This window comes from Vipera berus (assembly GCF_964194415.1).
Source record: "Vipera berus genome assembly, chromosome: 1".
NCBI classification, from domain to species: Eukaryota; Metazoa; Chordata; class Lepidosauria; order Squamata; family Viperidae; genus Vipera; species Vipera berus.
This window is the reverse complement of record NC_138202.1, coordinates 232,125,138-232,146,858: the sequence shown is the minus strand read 5'-3', so window position 1 is coordinate 232,146,858 and position 21,721 is coordinate 232,125,138. Positions and strand designations below refer to the sequence as shown.

At 42.1% G+C, this 21,721-nt stretch overlaps 1 protein-coding gene across 1 annotated transcript in view; it reads left to right on the top strand.

Annotated features, from left to right (window-relative positions):
- EYS (eyes shut homolog) overlaps positions 1-21,721 on the top strand; it is a gene marked incomplete at both ends in the record, with an annotated part of 674,316 nt that overhangs the window by 455,005 nt on the left and 197,590 nt on the right. The window contains one exon of the mRNA XM_081346243.1: positions 2,402-2,514. Coding sequence (XP_081202369.1) covers positions 2,402-2,514 — 113 coding nt within the window. The remainder of the gene's footprint in view (positions 1-2,401; positions 2,515-21,721) is intronic.

Below are 21,721 nucleotides of genomic sequence, written 5' to 3'. Positions count from 1 at the left end.
ATATAATAACAATATTTCTGTCCAACATGCTTCCAACTGTGTCATTGTCTGATATCACCAATCCCATCATTGGCAGCAGCTGTTCATGTCTCAGTAAAGCTGACCTTCTTCACTCCCATTCCCATTCTATTCTCCTCTTGAGTTTGCTTCAACTCTTTCTGCCCTCATGAACGGACACAGCTGGTGTAATTGGAAACTTTTCAGGCTAGGGTCTTTTTATTACACACACACACACACACACACACACAATATTTTAAAATAATTATATATATAATTATTATTATATTTATAATACACTCGCAAAATACAAGTGATAGCTTTCATAATTCTTTCAAGCCAGGTATACTTATATGAGGGGATGCGGTGGCTCAGTGGGTTAGGATGCTGAGCCTGTCGATCAGAAGGTCAGCAGTTTGGCGGGTCGAATCCCAAGTGCCGCATAACAGAGTGAGCGCCTGTTACTTGTCCCAGCTTCTGCCAACCTACCAGTTTGAAAGCACGTAAAAAAAATGCAAGTAGAAAAATAGGGACCACTACGGTGGGAAGGTAACAGCGTTCCGTGCGCCTTTGGCGTCTAGTCATGCCGGCCACATGACCACGGAGTCATCCTCAGACAAGCTCTGGCTCTTCGGCTTTGAAACAGAGTTGAGCACCGGCCCCTAGAGTTGGAAATGACTAGCACACATGTGCGGGGGAAACTTTACCTTTATACTTATATGAGACGGTGGTCAATAGCTTGTCAAACTGTTGAATTTTGATCTGAGTATTTAATGTAGTTAATGGGATTTTGGTAGAAACACTAATCTTTGTGCATACCTATCAGGAATTAATTCATTGGTGATTTTGTCAAATGACTGAGGAACTCAATTTTTTCAAGGAGGTGAATAGCAGCCTTGATGAAATTCAGGGTTGAATGGAAGACCAAGATAAATCATGAATTGATGGAACCTAGCTTGTAAAAATATCACAGTAAACTAAGTATTCATTGCAACAATGGTGGATTAGTTAATGATAGTATAATAACTAACATTACTATTTTAACTTGTACTTTCCATTATTTTACAAGATTAAATAAAACATAAAGCTTTTTCCCCTAAAACAATTTCCATCATACAAAACATATCCAACAAGAGAACCAGTTTGTTTCGTGATTAAGGCACCAGCCTAGGAAGTGGGAGACCATGAGTTTAAGTTCCGCCTTAGCCATGAAAGCCAGCTGGGTGACTTTGGGCCAGTCACACTCTCTCAGCCAATCCACCTCATAGGGTTATTGCTGGTATCTTATTTCTGGGGTGATAGAATTCCAAGAAAAATGGAACGTTCTCCTTTAGGATAAAATAAGCTACATAATATTTAATTCTCTTTCCCTCTTTTGATTTAGTATGGCTATGTGATTTCACTGCCGCCCCAGAATTCTCACATAGCTGACTAGTTGCTTTTTCTGTGTCATTTCTTCACAGTATTACAATGGTCTTCCATCCTGGTCTTTTAGGGTAGCTTAGCTTTGACCAGCTCAATCTTTCCTAAAATTCCCAGATGAAGAGTTTCCCACTGTAGTTCCAGATATAGTTGGAGGACAGCAAGTTGGGAAGTTCTGAGATAGCTGCCCCAGATTCCAAAATGTTTTTGAAACTAAGTTCTAATTCAAATTATATTTCTCTTTGAAGTTGGTACTTCTAGCAAGGCATCAGATTTATAATGTAACTTTGCTTATGTTAACATTATTGGGGCATGATCTATGTAAGTGTAGAATTTCACTGAAAGTCATATAGCAATATTTGCAGTGTAGAGTTACTGAGCTAAAGAGAAGGGGAAAGCAAAGCTAGATGGGGTTTTCTTGTTTTGGTTTTTGTTTATGCCATTATAGACAGAGGCCCACAGGGCATAATATCAAAATTACAGAATATATAATGTACCCTCTATAACAGTAACTGTGAGAAGCCATCTTGAACTGATGAAATTAGGCTTTTGTTTCCTAAACTATTTTTCCAACAGAAATTATTAAAAAAATATTTAAAAGTTTATGACTCTCCCTGGGAAATCAATGAATTATACACATTGCATTTACTACCATTGTAATTTATATTGATGTAAATGCTGCCATTCTACCCTTCATAAGGAAGAATGTGTATCTAAATATAGCCCCCAATGATCATTATTTTGCTTTCCAAAGAGAAAACATGCTGAGCACTAATGTGTCATCCTGAAAGCTAAATTTTCTAGGATCATTAGTAAAATCTTTATTTTTACAAAATGATGTTGTAATGTAATTGCGATTTAGACTATATAAAGAATCAGGTCTAATTCCCCAGACAATGGAACATATTGGCTTCAGCATTGGATTGACTTCAAATCATAACCCCAAGAAATATCTACCTCCTTTTATTTTTATTTTTTTTAGGTAACTGGATCCATCTACAATTTTACTGGCTGTATAGAAGTTACAGAAATCAATAACCTGGGACCTTACACCTTTCCTAATGCTGTGGATAAAAACAATATTGACAGCTGCAGGTAAATCAACTTCTATGTCTTTTTCAATCAAAAGAAACTGATCCTTTACAATTCTCTAGGCTTCAGAAACTTTGTCTTGTTTTTATTTGGGCCTCAAGTACAAGTACAAAAAATCTCTCTCTCTTTGTCTCTCTGTCTCTCTGTCTCTGTCTCTGTCTCTGTCTCTGTCTCTCTCTGTCTCTCTGTCTCTGTCTCTGTCTCTCTCTCTCTCTCTGTCTCTGTCTCTCTCTCTCTCTCTCTCTCTCTGTGTGTGTGTGTGTGTGTGTGTGTGAGAGAGAGAGAGAGAGAGAGAGAGAGAGACAGAGAGAGAGAGAGAGACAGAGAGAGAGAGAGAATTGGCCAATTAAGTTATGATAAGTTATATATTTTGAGTTTCTGGCCAATGGTACAAGAAAATTCAAGATTTGTTTACATAAGAGGGAGGGAGGGAGGGAGGGAGGGAGGGAGGGAGGGAGGGAGGAAGGAAGGAAGGAAGGAAGGAAGGAAGGAAGGAAGGAAGGAAGAAAGAAAGGAAGGAAGGAAGGATATCCTTGCTTTTTCTTTGGTCAAACTTTCATTATATATTTCAAGGAAAGTGAAGATGGTATTACCCATTTAAAGTGGAGTGGTTATCTTGGTGAACATGGATGGCAGGAGATGAAAGGCACTGGTTTGAGAGTGATTCTTTAAAGCAGCAGTTACATCTTTCTGAAAGTTATGTTATGAATTTGCAATTTCAGCTAAGCTAAATGGCTAGTTCAGCTTTGTGGGTACTTCAGTTTTGTGCATTTATTCCTCTTACCTTCACTTGCATTGCTAGAATAATAAAAGTGGTTAGATCTGAGGGGCTTGGTTGAAAAAAAATGGGCCAATGGTTTCTATAGAGATAGAGGTTCACCTTTGATTTCCACTGCTTAAAATATATGCTTATATATGAGGAAGATTGTCAATGTTATACAATGCATCTGCCAATGATCATTTTGTAAAGTAGGCAGGCAGGGACTGAGATTCAGAAAAACAAAGGCAGTATTGATATTTGAGGATGAAATATAAAATTCATGCAAAACATATTTTTTCAGATAGCTTAAGCCTGAGTTACTTTATAACTCTCAACATTATTCCTACATTATTCCTATATGGCTGACATCTCATGGTTATGAGATTTCTTCAGTCTTTTCCAGCTCATGTTACTTTGTGCAAGAATACAGAAATGTTTGTAAATTCAGACTGTCACAGAACAAAAATCAGTGCATTTGAAATTGGTTTTGATGTCTTGTCAACTATGAATTTAGATAGGCAAATATTTTAAAAAGTTATTATTTATAGCCTATAATTTTAAGAAGTAGACTTAATATATTTCACATCTTTCATTCTCTGTTCACAGCTGTGCAACAGAAATAGAATTTCATTCTCACACTTTAGGATATGTTTTATATTGTACATTTATTATTGTTGTTAAATAAAGCCTTTACTAAAAAAAATCCCTGAAGATTTGTTTGAAATCTCCAATGTGCCACACACTTCTTTCAAATTACAGTATATGCAGACCTTGACTAGTTTAATAGAAATTCTAAAACTGTTCCTGAAGCGCCATTTCTTTTATATTTTTCTGTTCTAATAGCTTCTTTTTTTATGATGCCAGCTTTATCACCAGTGAAATTGGGTTTGCCTGATTCAGCATTAACTGCCGTCCTGTAGGTTTAAACCCATGCAAGCAAAAATCCTGTATTAAGATGTTAATTCTTGGTTTAAATGGAACTGAAGTGCAATGTTATTGTTTGCTTTTGCAGCCATGTATGACATTTAGCCTGCCATAACTGGAGAAATAAGAAATTACAACAGTAGCTTCAGATTTAACAGACTATAGATAGATAACTTGCATTCTCCAAGCCTCTGATGGCATGCAATAGATTTCTATAGAATTTCAGGTTTGGGCCTTTTTAAGAATATAATAATACAAATTTCTCTGCTTTTAACCATTGCATGCATGTTCCCCCCCCCCAAAACCCCAAAACATTCCATGGTTTTTGCCTGCCATCATTACAGTAATCCAAGCCTGCCTTCCTTCCTTCCTTCCTTCCTTCCTTCCTTCCTTCCTTCCTTCCTTCCTTCCTTCCTTCCTTCCTTCCTTCCTTCCTTCCTCTCTCCTCTCCTCTCCTCTCCTCTCCTCTCCTCTCCTCTCCTCTCCTCTTTCCTTTCCTTTCCTTTCCTTGCAGTTTTGACATTGTCCAACTCAACTGAGAAGTTCATAAAAACACAAAAGCCAATACCAACCTAAAACAAGGTGGACTCTGGGCACAATTTACAAACTCATGCCAACTGGGCCAAAACCATGAGTGACAAGTGATTTCTCAAGTAATTTGGCCCAATGCCATATACGGTAGGTAAGAATCAGCTCCCTGAATCTCACCTAGAACCAGATTGGCTACATTGCAAATCATAGGCAGAGGCATCTCGTAGGCACGCTGAAGCATGCCCTTCACTGCTCATGCTGCTCTTTTCTGGACCATCTAGTGATTTTCAAAGGTAGCTTCATGTAGAATACTCTATAGTAGTCAAGACTCAAGATGACTAGGGCAAGAGTGTCTGAACAGCTTCCCAATCTAGTAAAGCATGCAACTGGCACATCAGATGGAGCTGATCAAACGAGCTAATTTTCGTTATTCCTTAAATAAATGTAAACAACACAAATTCTTTCATTTCCAATTTCTAAATAGGATTTCACCTTTCACAGCTGAAAACCTTTACACTGAATGTCAGCCTGATAAATAGTTAAGAGAATTGACCAGCCTGTGCCAAAAAAAATGGGGGGGGGGAGCAGACGATTTTAGAGCCTCAGAAATTCACTGAAACTCTCTTTGATATACAGAATATTTCTCATGGCGAGGATGGATGCTGAGATTTTGTTTCATTCAGAGGAAACATCCATTTTCTTATCCATTACTTTTTGCTACTGTTTGTAACATGGATTTTTTAAAGTTGCATTTTAGCTCACATGTTTATTGGTGATCAGTGGTTTGTCTATAACAAAGTTTTCTAGAACGGCATTTCAATAAATTGTTCCAAATGTATATTAGGGTACAAAAACACATTGTGTGTGGAACAGAATGAAGTGTTTTGAAGAGAAATTCTTTAGAACTATTCCCAGTAATCCTCATTCAAACTTTTGTCTTTTCTTATTTGCTGTATTTTTTTTAATCTAGCCCCTCACAGCTAGATAATTATTCTTCCAGCTTGTTCAAATCAAAACATGCCTATTTTCATGAGATTTTTTTTTTTTTGTTTTAAGGTACAGGTTGTGAGTATATTTTAAATCCATGAATATTTAAACAGTTTGGAATTTACTCAAATATCTTCTGCTATTTCTATAACTAGATCTGTTTGGATTTCAAAATACCAAAAGGCAAGCTGTATGCAGAATGTAGTGAGCCTTCAGAAAAATAAGCTTTATATGCAGTTCATTAACCTTTTGAAGTTTGTTTGTTCTCATTCCTTTAAAACAGTTCTGCTAAAAAAACCAGCATATATTTCACTGTTGGCAAAGCCATCTCTTTATTATGCACATGAATAACATTTTTTAAAAGTACAAATGTTAAACATGCAAAACAATATTAGAAAAAGCCCATGATACACGAAGGGTTGGAGAAACTAATGCAACTCCTTTATGGCTTCCTTGTATCAAGAAGGATGCTTAAGTCAAACGTTAGGATCCGTTCCAGTAATTTTTTCAATAGGTTGTAGGGGGCACTTAATGTTCATATTCCTTGAAATTCCAAACCCTGAGAAAAAAAATGAACTGGTGTTTGCTGTTTCTGATGGACAGGATTTTAAGGGAGGATCACCTTGAAGACCTTATGGAAGATACAGTCTAGGGCTGTTCCTCTTCATTTCGCAAAGATTGACTTCAAACTGAATAGCTGCTCATGGTACCCACCTCTCCATTCTGCAACTTGATATTCAACCACAAAGCATTTCTTCATAGTTTCTTCACAATGAGGGAAGGTTGTTTTGGCGTCCTTTATCCACCCTTATTTTGGAGCTTTGAAGTGTTCTTTTCTAATGCATGGTGATCTTCACAGAGATTACATGCTATCACATTTTTTTTAGGAAGAATTTGTGCAACATTTTTTCCACACATTATTTCTTTAGCATCCCTTTGTTATTACATTATCTTGCCCCTTTTCACCTTCTGATGCTTGAGAACTGCTTTTGTTGCATTCCACTCTATTTGACTTGCTATTCTTGATTTTGCTGATCTCTTCGTGTATTTGTTTTAGCTACTACTCTCTCAGTAGTTCCTTCTGCTCCATGCTATTTTCTCTCTGCCTTTGAACATATTCTACCTATGTCTTCATTATTATTATTTTTTTCCTTTTGGCATTATTTTTAGATAAAGCAAGACATACCGGTAGATATAGGTTCAGATGTACAATATATGCATTGGATTAATGAAACATCCTTCTAAATTTACAGTTAAACAATACATAATACTGGTGCATTTAACTTTCTCATAATTTCTGTTATAGACCATTAGAGAGTGCTACTTCTTTTGAATGATTTGCAATGCAGGGATAATGTTAGAAAAGGTGGCAGGCATAATCTTATCTTGTTTGTTAAACGTCTAGAAATATTGTAAACTATGTAAATCTGCAGACCTTTTCTGTAAAGTATGCTTGCAAAATCATTTGGATAGTAAAACACATACATTGTACATCTAGCAACAGAAGCTTCAGAATATAGAGAGCCACAGTACTATATATACAGTACATCTCTGCATGTGCATGTCTGTGTATATATGCAACATATAATCACTCACTGTCTCCTTTCTTCATGCTTTATTGGAATGGATGCCTTAATCTTTCCAGCAGCTACATGGTTGTGTATTTCCAATCACCATAAAAAGATAGATAGGCAAAAAAAGAATGCATAACTTCAATTTTCATCTCCTTAATTATTCTTAACCCACAGATAGTATATTGTTGGTTGTGTGATAGTTTTTTGTAGAAATAAAATGACTTGGACAATTTTGTGCTGGAAGCACATGTGATACATTCAGGCAGATTTTTTTTCCTCCAGTATTATTGTTCCTTTTTAAAAAAGAATCTGATTATATTGCCATCTCCACAAAGAAATGTACAAGCTTTGATTAGTTGTCATTGATGTAAATGAATCAAATAGTATTTTCACCCAAATTTACCAACCAACCTTCTTAGAAAATCTCCTTCTAGTAGGGAGAGGATCATACTGCTATTGTCTGCCGTTGTTGTGACTCAGGGCCAGCCTGTGGGTCCGACAGCCGGCTCCGATGTATCGGATGACTCAGATGAGGGGGAGGGAAACGAACCGGCTGATGATGGTTTGGAGGCTTTGCAGAGCCCTCAGCCGGGGACCTCTTCTCAGCTGCGTGAGCCCGAGAGTGCGGAGGAAGATGACCCACAGCTGGCCCTGTTCAAGGACGCCCGACGCAGGAGGCAGTCGAGCAGGAACAAACAAAGAAAGGCTGTGGGACTCCTCGGGAGGAGGCACAGGGAGACCACGCCCTGAGCTCTCTATAAAAGGAGTGTTTGGGGAGGGGCTGGTTGCTGAAAGCAACTTTTCCGCTTGAGAAGACAAGCTCTAGTGTTTTTGTTAACTGCGTAATAAATCTTGGCAGATGCCTTTTAGCCTTGGACGCTCTCCAGTCTCTTCTTTCTGAATTGGGGTTTGCCTTACTACAAGGCCAGAAGAGGGCTGGTTCAGAACAGTTTGCTTTCAGCCACCCACCCCTTATTACTACGATGGAGCAGCTTCTTGCCGAGAATGCCCAGCTCACCCAGCAACTCACTTTGCTGGCAACTCAGGTGGCTCAACTGCAAGCTCAGGTACATGCTGCACCCCCACCCAGGAGGAAATGTCAGATAGCTATGCCGGATAAATTTGCTGGTACTCCAGAACTGTTTCCTGCCTTCTTGGGACAATGCCAGCTCTTTATCAGCGTGAGAGTAGCTGATTTCCCCACTGACCGAGATAAGGTGGGATTCGTGTTGAGCCTTCTGTCGGGAGATGCAGCTCGTTGGGGCACGCCTCTGTTGGCACAGCCTAGCCCTTTGTTGGATAACTTTGGGGGGTTTTGTGACCATATGCGCCTCATGTACGAGGACCCGATTAAGGCGCAGACTGCCACCCGACGCCTGAAAGCTTTGAGGCAGGGTCAGCGCCCTCTACAGGCCTATATCAGCGATTTCCGGCTGCTTAGCCAGGATTCCGCCTGGAATGAGGCTGCGCTCGTGGATGCCTTTCAGGATGGCTTGTCAGAGGAGATGTTGGATGAGCTGGCCCATGTGGACATTCCCTCAGATCTGAATGGGCTGATCCATCTTTGTCTGCGGATCGATGCCCGGCTGCAGCAGCGAAAGAGTCGCCGTGCCACCCCACAGACCCCTGCCGCCCCTGTTGTGCGTGAGCCCCCAGTCCAGAGGGAGGAGCCAATGGAGCTGGGTGCCGCCAGGTCCCGTCTATCGGTGATGGAAATGGACAGACGACGATCGGAGGGGTTGTGTTTTTACTGTGGGGACCCTGGACATTTGGCTGCTTCTTGTCCAAAGAAGCGTCAGCGGGCATCAGTGACCAAGCCGGCCCCGAGAAAGTCCCCTGCTTTGCTGTCGGGAAACGGCCCGAGCCCGATCTAGACGGTGTGATAGATCGGACGACCCACCACGACCACGCCGAGCGACGCCATTCCGATGGTGCCTGTGAACCTCCACGGCATTTGATTTTGGAGGCACGACTGATCCTTCCTGGCAAGCCAGAGGGGATTCCGGTCCATGCCTTAATTGACTCTGGGGCTACCACTAACTTTATGGACTCGGCCTTCGTGGCCAAATGGGCTGTTCCTCAGTGTCCGGTGGATCCGCCCATGCTAGTGGAGACTATTGATGGTCGAGTTCTCCTGTCCGGGCCTATTACGGCCGCCACGCAACCAGTGAGTATGGCTATCAGTTCCCATGTGGAGGCCATTCAGTTCTACATCACTTCGGATCTGCACTTCCCCGTGGTCCTGGGACTGGCGTGGCTCCGGGCGCATGATCCACAGATCTATTGGTCTCAGAACTTGGTCACCTTCCCAAGTTTGCAGTGCGTGGACCACACCCGTCATATCTGTGCCGGCCAGGTGGAGGGCTCCTCAGGAGTTTCTTTGCCTCCCGAACTGTCCGACTTTGCTGATGTGTTCAGCGAGTCAGAGGCGGACCAATTACCCCCGCACAGGCCTTATGACTGTTCCATTGATCTAGTTCCTGATGCGCCTCTCCCAGTGGGGCGTTTGTATTCCATGTCGGAGCCCGAGTTGGCTGCATTGCGGGACTTCCTGACAAAGAATTTGGCTCGTGGTTTCATCCGGCCCTCGTCCTCGCCAGTGTCTGCGCCCGTGCTCTTCGTCAAAAAGAAGTCGGGCGAGTTACGGCTCTGCTGTGACTACCGGAAACTCAACGCCATCACGGTGCGTAACCGCTACCCGCTGCCCCTCATCCCCGAGCTCTTGGACCGACTCCGGGAGGCTAAGATCTTCACGAAACTGGACCTGCGTGGAGCTTACAACCTCGTCAGGGTACGGCCGGGTGATGAGTGGAAGACGGCGTTTGGTACTCGCTATGGACATTTCGAGTACACGGTGATGCCGTTTGGCCTGACCAACGCCCCCGCTGTGTTTCAGCATTTTATGAACGACATCTTTCGAGATCTGTTGGACCAGTTTGTCGTGATTTACCTGAACGACATCCTGATTTACTCCCCGTCGCGTGAAGCGCATCATCAGCATCTCCGTCAGGTCCTGCAGCGCCTCCGGAAACATCGGCTGTTTGCCAAGTTGGAGAAGTGCCAGTTTTACCAGGTGACCATCGATTTCTTGGGTCACCGCATTTCTCCTGAGGGCATCGCCATGGAACCGAGTAAAGTTGAGTCGTTGCAGAGTTGGCAACCCCCACGTCGCGTGAAGGATGTTCAGCGACTTCTTGGATTTGCCAACTACTATCGAACATTCATTCCTGGCTTTGCTGCCTTGACAGCCCCCCTTACCCGGCTCTTGCAGAAGAAGACTCGGTTCCAGTGGAACGCCCCCGAACAACAGGCGTTCCAAGCTTTGAAGGACGCCTTCATGAAGGAGCCCATCTTGCAGCATCCTGACCCGCAACGGCCGTTTGTCGTGGAGCCGGACGCCTCCGACATTGCCATTGGGGCCGTGTTACTCCAGGCAGCGACGCCCAACGGTACCCTTTTCCCTTGCGCGTATCACTCTCGGAAATTGAACCCCTCGGAGCGCAACTATACCATCTGGGAGAAGGAGCTGCTGGCCATCAAAGCGGCGTTCGAGGCTTGGAGGCATCATCTGGAGGGGGCGCGGCATCAAATCGAGGTCCGGACGGACCACAAGAATCTGGAAAGCCTGCAGACCGCTCGGAATTTGAACCAACGCCAGATCCGGTGGTCCCTCTTCTTTGCGAGGTTTGACTTCCGGGTGCGGTACATACCAAGCGGGCACAACCAGAGAGCGGATGCTCTGTCCAGAAAGCCCGAGTACACCCGAGTGGAAGACAAGCTTCCGCCCAGGACAGTGATCCCCGTCGAGTCTTTTGCTGCGGTGCGGGAGCCGGTGGATATACGGGCTCGGATCCGGGAGGCGCAGCAGCAGGAGGCGTGGGTGGCTCAGCGGAAGGAAGAGGTGGGGCCAGATTCGCCTTGGTCGGTCACGGATGGACTCCTGTATTATCGTGACCGGCTCTATGTTCCAGGAGGGCCACTCAGGGGACTCGTCCTCAGCCAATGTCATGATAACCCGGCTGCGGGGCATTTTGGCCTGTTCAAGACTCTGAACCTGGTCTCCCGTACCTTCTGGTGGCCCCGAGTCCGACACGATGTCCAGTCTTATGTCACCTCCTGCGTCCCATGCAGGCAGGCCAAGTCAGCGACAGGGGCCCCGCCTGGGTTACTGCAGCCTTTGCCAACGCCCAAGAGACCCTGGGGGGCTGTGTCCATGGACTTTCTGACGGATCTACCCCCATCCTCTGGCTTCACGACAGTGTTTGTGGTGGTGGACATGTTGACCAAGATGGCGCACTTCATCCCCTGTCGCGGCTTACCGTCAGCTCGCGCCACTAGTCGCATGTTCATCCAACAGGTGTTCCGGCTGCACGGCTTTCCCGATAGGGTCGTCTCCGATAGGGGGGCCCAGTTTACAGCCCGCTTCTGGCAGGAGTTGATGCGGGCGTTGGACATTAAGGTTTGCCTCTCGTCCGCGCATCATCCTCAGACCGACGGGGGTACCGAGAAGGTCATCGGCATCTTAGAGCAGTATCTGCGCTGCTATGTTAACCTGCAGCAGGACAATTGGGTGGACTATTTAGCCATAGCCAAGTTTGCCTTTAACAACTCGCAGCACACCTCCACGCAGATGACACTGTTCTTGGCCAACGTGGGTTATCACCCCAGGTTTTTCCCCGTTTCTCCCGTGGACTCACCGGAGCCGGCAGCGAACGAATTCATGGCGGAATTACAGGCGATCCATCGGTTGGTGCGACGGCAGCTGGAGAAGGCCAAGGCCGACTACAGGAGGTTCGCCGATCGGTCGAGAAGGGATACGCCTCCATTATCGGTGGGGGATCGGGTCTGGCTGTCCACCAGAAACCTACCATCCACTCGGCCGGCGAGGAAGCTGGACCACCGTTACCTTGGACCGTTCCCAGTCGAGGCCGTCATCAACCCGGTCGCCTATCGTTTAACTCTGCCACATTCCCTGCGCGTGCACCCCGTCTTCCATCGGTCCTTGTTGGTCCCCGAACGACCGGCTTGTCCACTTCGCCAAGCGGAACCTCCCCCATCAGGAACTCGTGATGGCGACAGCACCCCCGAGTACGAGGTCGCCAGCATCAGGGATTCCCGCTGGCTGAAAGGTCGCTTCCAGTACCTGATCGAGTGGAAAGGGTACGGGCCGGAGGACTTCACATGGGAAGACGCGACCGCCGTTCATGCCCCTGCGTTGGTGACTGCTTTTCACGAACAGTTCCCATCCCGACCGCATCCGGATCGGCAGACCCGGGGGAAGGGCCCTGCGGTGCGGGATAGTGTTGTGACTCAGGGCCAGCCTGTGGGTCCGACAGCCGGCTCCGATGTATCGGATGACTCAGATGAGGGGGAGGGAAACGAACCGGCTGATGATGGTTTGGAGGCTTTGCAGAGCCCTCAGCCGGGGACCTCTTCTCAGCTGCGTGAGCCCGAGAGTGCGGAGGAAGATGACCCACAGCTGGCCCTGTTCAAGGACGCCCGACGCAGGAGGCAGTCGAGCAGGAACAAACAAAGAAAGGCTGTGGGACTCCTCGGGAGGAGGCACAGGGAGACCACGCCCTGAGCTCTCTATAAAAGGAGTGTTTGGGGAGGGGCTGGTTGCTGAAAGCAACTTTTCCGCTTGAGAAGACAAGCTCTAGTGTTTTTGTTAACTGCGTAATAAATCTTGGCAGATGCCTTTTAGCCTTGGACGCTCTCCAGTCTCTTCTTTCTGAATTGGGGTTTGCCTTACTACAAGGCCAGAAGAGGGCTGGTTCAGAACAGCCGTGCTATTGTCTGAGAAAGATGAGGAGTCTATTTTGAAAAAGGAGTAGGAAGAGAGGTAGAAACTCCAATTTGTAATTTAAAACTTTAGCAAAATGTAAAGAAATTCAGAAAAGCTGCCTGTCTAGAAACAATTGGATCAGTTCCCTTTCTTTCAGATTTATTTGCGCACCTAGATAGAGACACTTTACTTGGAGACATTTGCAAATTTGGATAACCTCTTATAAACAGAGACCCAGTTAAAGGCAACACAAGAAAAAGACTTCTCTATGAGCAATGACTGAGAAATTTGGCATAGCTAACAGTAAATGTTTTAAGAAACTTGGAATCACAGTCATCAATCATGTGTGTGTGTATGTGTGTGTGTTAGCTGTTCCTAACATTGCACTTCCCTGAACACAGAGTTCTGATCTTTTTCCTGGGATCCTAGAAGTCCCAGCCCCAAGTGCTTCCACCACCACTGGGACACTCAAGCTGGGTGAGTGGCTCCAACAGATCCCTAGGAACGACATCTGAGCTCTCTGTCCAGAGGAGTATAATTGTAGGAATGTCTAAGATCCTACACAGAACCCTCAAACTCCCAGGCTCTGGTAGAGGACCTGAGACTGAGAAAGACACACATACATACACAGATAAATGTACATGATAACATGTTCAAATGTTCACTTCTTTTTGTACTATTAAGTCTGGGATGGGTTTTTAATCATTTTGTTTTGTTCTTTTCTTACAGATTGTTTTGATTATTGTTTATTTTTAAATACACAGAAATGCACACACACAAAGAGAGAGATACATACACACACACTTCTATCCCAGATGTGTGTGTGTGTGTGTGTGTAAAAACAATGATTAAAAGACACACAAACATACACATCCCAGGTGTGTGAGCGTGTTTGTATAGGGGGGAGGTATGTGTAATTCCAATTGAATTTTAGGGGGGGAAAAGCCCACCCCAGATTTGAATAATTGTCCTGAATTCTATGCTTCTTATAAATGGTATTTGTGGTTTATGTTCATCTAATATTTCACATTAAATGGGAATAGTAACTTTTTGTTGTAAATAAACTAACTGCTAGGGAATAAGTTTAGATAAGTGTCAACAGATGCAGTGCTGGAAGACCTGAATGGCCAGGTTATGGACAGATCATCATGGAGAATAAGCTTTGTGGTCACTAAAAGTTGGCATAAACTTGATAGTATATAATGAGTCAATCTAAAAACCAGTGGTGGGATTCAAATATGTGAACAACTGGTTCTTTGTGTGGATGCTATTTCTGGAAGTCCATTCTGGGCTTGGGCAACAAAAAATTAGCTACTAGTTCTGCCAAACTGGTGCGAACCGGCTGAATCCCACCACTGAAACAAACCTGCAGTCTTCTTAAAATTGCAAATGTCCATTTGTCTCATTATCACATGCCATTGCTGGAGAACTATTAATGGCCAAGAACTAATCCAGCCAAGTACTCAAAGTATTGTTTCCTCTAAAGATGCTGCTAAAGAAAAAAAGATAGTGAATCTTTTCCTTCTTCATTATTTCTGACGCTGCTGTGATTTAAAGGCTGGAGTGTGATTCCCTAACCAATTACACAAACCTGTAAAACCTGTTAAAATGGTTTTGTTATGCATTCATAAATAATTAAGAAGTTCACTGCAGGTTTCCAAGATCTCCATGTCATCTGCTGCAAAAGCCTCACAATGAAGACAGAGTTGCTGCTGTAACCATCAGAGTCTACTTTGCCCTAAAGCAGTGCACATTAAAGAAAATAGATAAGAATGCTAAACAACTGGAAAGTAAGAATTTGTCTTTTGAAGATTTGTGCTTTTTCCCCACTGTTGTGTAATGTTCATTATTTTAGAAGCATACAAAGGACACAAACATCTGGGTCATGGATAATTAATGACAGCTAAAACATTGCTTGGTTAAATATATAGCTATCCTGCATTTTCTTCTTAATAAATCCTAAGTATCATTCCATATAAACTTTAGTATTATAACTTTTATTTCTTTTATTGAAAAGTTTTACAAAATTTTAATAATAACCCCCTTATTTTAGTAATCTTATTTTTTTCTTAAAAACTTTCTGAAAAATCCGCCATATTTTTATCCAAAAGGCTTTAACATTTTTACATGTACACCATATAGGACAATAAGTTGCCTCTTCACTACCACATCTCCAACACTTAGGTGGTTGATTTGGATACATACATGCTAACTTTTTAGGATCTAAATGCCATCTATAAAACATCTTGTAAAAATTCTCTCTTAGGTTTTGTGCTTGTGTAAATTTTACATTTCTAACCCAAATTGTTTCCCAAGTATCCATCATTATGGGCTCTTGAATATTCTGAGCCCATTTTATCATACAATCTTTAACTAACTCCGATTCTGAATCAATCTCTATAAGAGCATTATATAACCTTTTTATATGTGATTGACTTTGATCTCTAATTTGCTTTATCAAATTTTCATCAACTTTTATTATACCAATTTTCTGATCTTCTATCCATCTAGCTTGTAATTGTATAAACTGAAACTAAGTCTGTACTATCTTTTCTTCCTTTAAAACATTTAAAGCTTTCAGTTTCAAAATATTCCCTTCCATCCTAAGAAGTTCTTTATAAGTAATCACATCTTGTTTCTGCTCCACATTTATATTTCCTAATGCATGTCTAGGTATTGCCCATACAGGTATTTTATTATTTAATATATATTGGTACTTTTTCCAAACTTAGAACAAAGCGTTCCTTAAGATATGAGTCTTAAAAATATTATCCACCTTTTTGTCATAAAATAAATACACATGCCATCCATACAATAAATCATACCCCTCAATATTCAATGTTCTTTCATCCGTTAAATTGAACCAATCACTAATTGCTGATGACACAACTGCATCATAATCTAATCTCAAATTGGGCATCTTCAAACCCCCTCTCTCACGTGCATCTTGCATTTTTAAGGTTTACTCTCAGTCTTTTCAACTCAAATTTATCATTCATTTTTTCATCTATTTTTTCCATCTTGTTTTCTATTTTTCCATCTTATCATTTATTTCTTTTTCTATTTCTTTAGTTTGAGATTTCAAAGCCTCCTGCAGGTCTTTTAATGTCAAAGTTTGTGGGGGGGGGGCATTAAAGCCTGTAAGTTTGATTGCTGTGCTGGCGAAGTCCCTGCATTCCTGGGGGCCCCAGGTTTTGACGATTTTAATGGCATCTTAAATCAATTTTATTCTCTGTATTTAAAAAGATTAATGAAGTCAAAATGTTCATAGTGTCTTCTTAAAATTCTTTTAGGTTCTTATAATTTTCTTATAGTCTTTACAGTTTTCAATATCCAAACAGCCACTTTCACTTTCAAAGCACTTTCAATTCTTTGTTACAAAGAATCATTCAGGCACCATCTTCCCTTTCTTTTTAAAACGACAGAAAGAAAGTTGAGATTTCAGAGTTAAAGTCTTATACTTGCTGTTTATACTGCTCCCGCATCAGCTCTGCCTGCGTTAATTTCCTCAAGATAACAATCAGATCAAGTCAAGTCCAGCAGGAGTGGATTCAGCATCTTGCTCTGCTTTGAAGCAGAGAAATCCTCCGATCTGGAGTGTTTCCAGGCTTCGGGGGAGTTCTCACCCTCCAAGCCCCAGAATAAACATTCTGGGGCTCTAGGGGAGCTCTACCCCTACCTGGAATCTCCCCTTCCCTTCTTCGCCTGAGGGAAAGGGTTTTCAGCTGCGGAACACCTGATTGTCGGCTGCTCCACGGCTTTTATGGAATCAGAGGGCTGGCAGTCGATTTCGACCGTCCATGCCACTGAAGCACCACCCGGAAGTCAGTATTATAACTTTTAGATGCAGCAACATAACCATTGGCCTCAAAAGTCAATTTGCCTTTAACCTGAATGGTTGTTACAGATATACAAATATCTGTTCAAATACAAATACACATGCACACTATATTTGTGTATATTTTTACAGTATCTTCATACTATATATCAATACCAATATTAGTATAGATATATCCATATAAACACAATTTGAAACAGATTTTATGGCAAGGAGCTATTTTTTTATTAAATCCCCAAGAGCATCTAAATGTGCAAACACTATATTTGTATTTTTGTATATCTTCATAGTGTACATTTATATCAATATACATTGGTATGGATGTATCCATATATACACAATTTGAAACACATTTTATGGCAAGAAATTATTTTTTATTAAATTCCTAATAGCATCTAAATAATTTCAGCACACATTGTAACCTACTGCTAATATCCTAGACCAGGCATGTCAAACTCGCAACATCACGTGATGTTGCACAACGTATCATGATTTTTCCCCATTGCCGGCAATGGGGTGGGCACAGTTTTGGCATGATGCATCCGGCCCACAAGCTGGCAGTTTGACATGCCTGTCCTAGACCATGTCTTCCTCCACTGTTGGACTAATTATTTGATTCTGATGAAATTGGTGAGAACTGTTTGCCATTTGGTGGGTTTCCCACTCCACTTCTAGCAGAATGGTTGGATAGAAAACATAAATCAGAGAAAACATCAATGTAAATTTCTTTCCTGTGTCAGAGCTTGAGCATTTCATAGGAAGCTAGCAATTTTAAGAACCACATGCAAATCAATTTCAGCAAGATCTGCTATAAAAAAGACCATCTACTGCAGGGGTGGACCACTATGTCCCCTTTAGGACCTGTGGACTTCCACTCCCAGAATTCCTGAAGTCTATAGGTCCTAAAGCAGGGGTGTCAAACTCAATTTCACTGAGGGCCGCATCAGCATTGCGGTTGCCCTCAAGGGGCCGGGTGGGTATGGCCAGGGTGGGCGTGGCTAGACTGCGTATGGCCTAATGGGTGGGCATGGCCAGCTCTACATGGTTCGCATCAAGGGTGCCTATGGGGGCCTGGGCAGGAGTGGGACAGATCTGAGGGTCTCTGGCAGAAGGAGGGTCTCTGGGCTAGGGCCAAGGCAGTGGGGGCCGTTCCCTCACTGTTTCCAGGATGGTTTCGCGGGCCACATGAAACCACTTTGCGGGCCGGATCTGGCCCCCGGGCCTTGTGTTTGACATGTCTGTCCTAAAGGGGCCATAGTTGCCCACTCCTGGTCTATTAGAACAGAAAAATGGTAAATCTCTTTCTCATAATTACCTACAATTATGCCTAACAAAAATAATTCTGGCTTAAACTCTGTATGTTATTTCATCATTTTCTCTAACCATGTATGTATTCTTAACCAAAACCTTTTAGCTTTACAGCATGTCCACCAAAGATGGTAATAAGTGCCTGGTTTTTGTTTACATTTCTAACAATTGCTTGATATATTTTTAAACATTTTTGCTAACCTCACAGGTGTTAAATGCCATCTATAAAACATTTTATATAAATTTTCTTTGTACGCTACCGCTTTTGTTATTTTAGAATTTCTTTCCCAAAGTCTTTGCCATTTTTCTAGTTCTATATTATATCCAAAATTCTTTGCCCATGCTATCATTGTTTCTTTAACTTGTTCCTCTTCCATCTTTAAACTTAGCATATATTTATGGAGTTTTTTTAAGTGTTAATAAAAAAATATCTTAGAATGTTCAGAAATGGATAAATTGGCATTGAAAATGAAAGAGAAAGAAGACTCAGTTTATTTTAGAATATGGGATACTTTTTATCATTGGCTGGAAAAACGAGGCAAAGAAAAGGAACTTAATATGTATTAGTAAGCTAGACATTGAAACCGACAATATGTTGCTGACAATGTTTAAGCACTTGTAATTGTAAAAAACTAATAAAAATATACATTAAAAAGAACAGAAAAATGGTCTAAGCAAACATTCTTCTCCCACATGATAACCAAGTCAGCCTTGTATTAACCATTAAACAAAATAAGGATGTGCTTAAGGCATCAAGAGAAGGAGGTGGTCACCAGAGTTTGTTTCTCCTAACAATCGTGCCCTTAACTTTTTCACTGTGACTTCAGTCAAATGATTTGCTATTGCCCTTATTTGCCATATTTGACATTAATCTGTATTGTTAAAAAAATGTTTTCTTTGGCATGCTGGGTGATAATGCTCAAAAGTTTGGTTTGAAGGTGTCATAAGGTGCCATTTTTGTTTCCATCTCATGGCATGAGAGCTTCTCTTCCATCAAGGGGCACCATTTTTGGTTGTGTTTAGGGCATCAGTTGGCCTCAGTCTGACCCCGGTTGAAGCAGACGCATTCAGGGAAGTTGTGCATCTTGTTTCGAAATAGGGGTGATGGGCTCTTCCACTATCATTTCCTAGCAGGTGGTAGCTAAGATACCTGCTTTGGGCTGAAGTAATAAGTTGCAGCCACTAAAAATATTTCAAACCTCCATAACTTTGTCCAGATGTCTTTTAAAACCATCTAAATTGTTGGCCGTTACCACATTTAATGGCAATGAATTCACAGTTTAATTTTGCATTGTTGAAATGAGGTGCTTCTTTTTCCTAATCCCAAATCTCCCCGTATATTATTTCAGTAGATGACCTCAAGCCCTAATATAATGAGAGGATACATCTCTACCTCTTTTTTTTTTTTACAACATGCATACCACATCGCCCCTTAACCATCTTCACTTCGAGCTAAAAATTGTGAGGTAGCTCTTTAAGAAGCTCTTCATCTTTTTGGTGTCTATTTTATTCACCTTTTCCAGCTCTACAGAATCTTACTGAGGTGTGGTAATTAGAACTGAACAAAGTACCAAGCTCAGCACAGATTTATATAAGGACATTGCAATATGGGCAGTTTTATTTTCAGTTTCCTTTCTAGTAATCCCAAGCATAGAATTAATTCTTCATTTGTTTTTTTTTCATCTTTCCTTTAATTCTCTGTGATCCTTATTTCTAGACAAGCTTCCCACATAAATGCTTCCCTAAGAAATATTTGTTCAAGGCTAGAATGCTTAAATGGTACTACCATAGAAATGGAATTTGTGTACCAGAAAGCCATTTTCCTAGAATACCTTATGTCTTTTCAAAGCTTGGTCTTGGTTGCTCTACCAGTTTCTGAGGGTTACATGGCCAGGAACCAAAAGGGAAGGACCTGCTGGGTCAGTCCTTTATACCACAAGCCCTTTTGTCCCAGTTTCCTTTAGAACAGGAGGACCAAGAAGAAATGTTCAAGGTCTTGCTTAAACGCCACAGTTTCCTTGCTTTCCGATCCAGTAAATACAAGAACTGAAAGGCTGTGAATAGGTGACAGCATTGCTTTGAGAAATAAGATAAGATAAAATTATTCTTTTAAATGAAGAAACTCCAGATTATAGTACAGTAAGATCTTTGAGTCAAGACATGGTCTTATAGAGTAGTATATTTCTTGTGGCTGTAGGAAAGCTTCCATGTAGTTCTCCTGACCGCAATAGAGAAATCTTCAATGTTGCCTTTATTTGTTTTCTCCCCGACCCCCAAACTTCTCAGTAGGGTCTACAGCCTAGTAAGCTCCAATCCAAGCACTCACCTAGTCGGATCTTGCTCAGGATTCTCAAGATCACCCAATGTCAGCCTATGTTGTCACTTGCTTTGACCTAATCACATGAATGGATTCACTGAAGTCAGTTAGATTTCTCTTAGACTTTTTTTTTTAAAAAAAATACGGGATTTCCTAAAATGTATAGTATACCATTGCAGTTTTTAACGAGCCTGTTTCACGAATATCTTTCATTTTAGAGAGGAAGACGAGAAAGTGTGTGTCTTTGTGTGTGCAGCTGTGAGTGTGTTGGGAGACAATCCATTTCTGTCCTACATATGGGAAGACCCCAGTGAGCATTTCCACACACTGGCGTCTCCACCTCTTCCAACAAGCAGCTTGAAACTGTCTCCAGTTTGGTGGTCTTGAAATTTAGAGAATACTACGAGCCAAACAGTGCTAGTCTTCCTCCCTCCCTCCCTCCCTCCCTCCCATCCCTCAGAAGAAGCAAACCTTCTCCTCCACAAACAGTGCAGAAATGCAAAGATGGAGGCTTTCATTTGCCTATGGGGTGGCTTCATTTGGGAATCCCATCTTTGTAACTCGCTGTTTGCTAGAGAAGGGCTTGTTTGAACAGCCTGAGTCATATAGTAGGGATAAAGAGTGACCTTTGGGGGATTTTCATTGCCACAGTGAAGAAAACATTTCTGCCCACAAATCTGGACCTGTGGCTTCTGTATTGATAAATAAGTACATAACGTTTTTGAAACGAAAGGTGAAAACGACCAACACCTTGCATGCAATTTTTTCCCCGTTAATTTCTCAAGATTGCTGTTTTCAAATTAGGTAAATGTTCATTTCCCTCCCCCACTCCCTATATCTGTAATCCACCATACTCCAAATTTTGTTTCCCAAGTGTGATACAACTGTAATTTAGAAATACAGTATTCCACTGCCCCCTGCAGCCTGAATATGTTAACATAAAGCTTTTGGGAGGAATAAATCTCTGATTTTCTTCCCTTTCTTCTGGGTTTTACAAACCTGTCAAGAGGCCTAGGATCCAAACATTTTTTTTATCTATTTGTATATACGATTATCTAAATATTATGAAGGGCTATGAGCTTATTATTAGAAAGCCGAAGAGGCGATAAATACAGCGGACATAGCACTCCTGTGATTTAAGCAAACCTATGGTGTTTAAATCACTTGAACTGTTAGGCTATTTTCT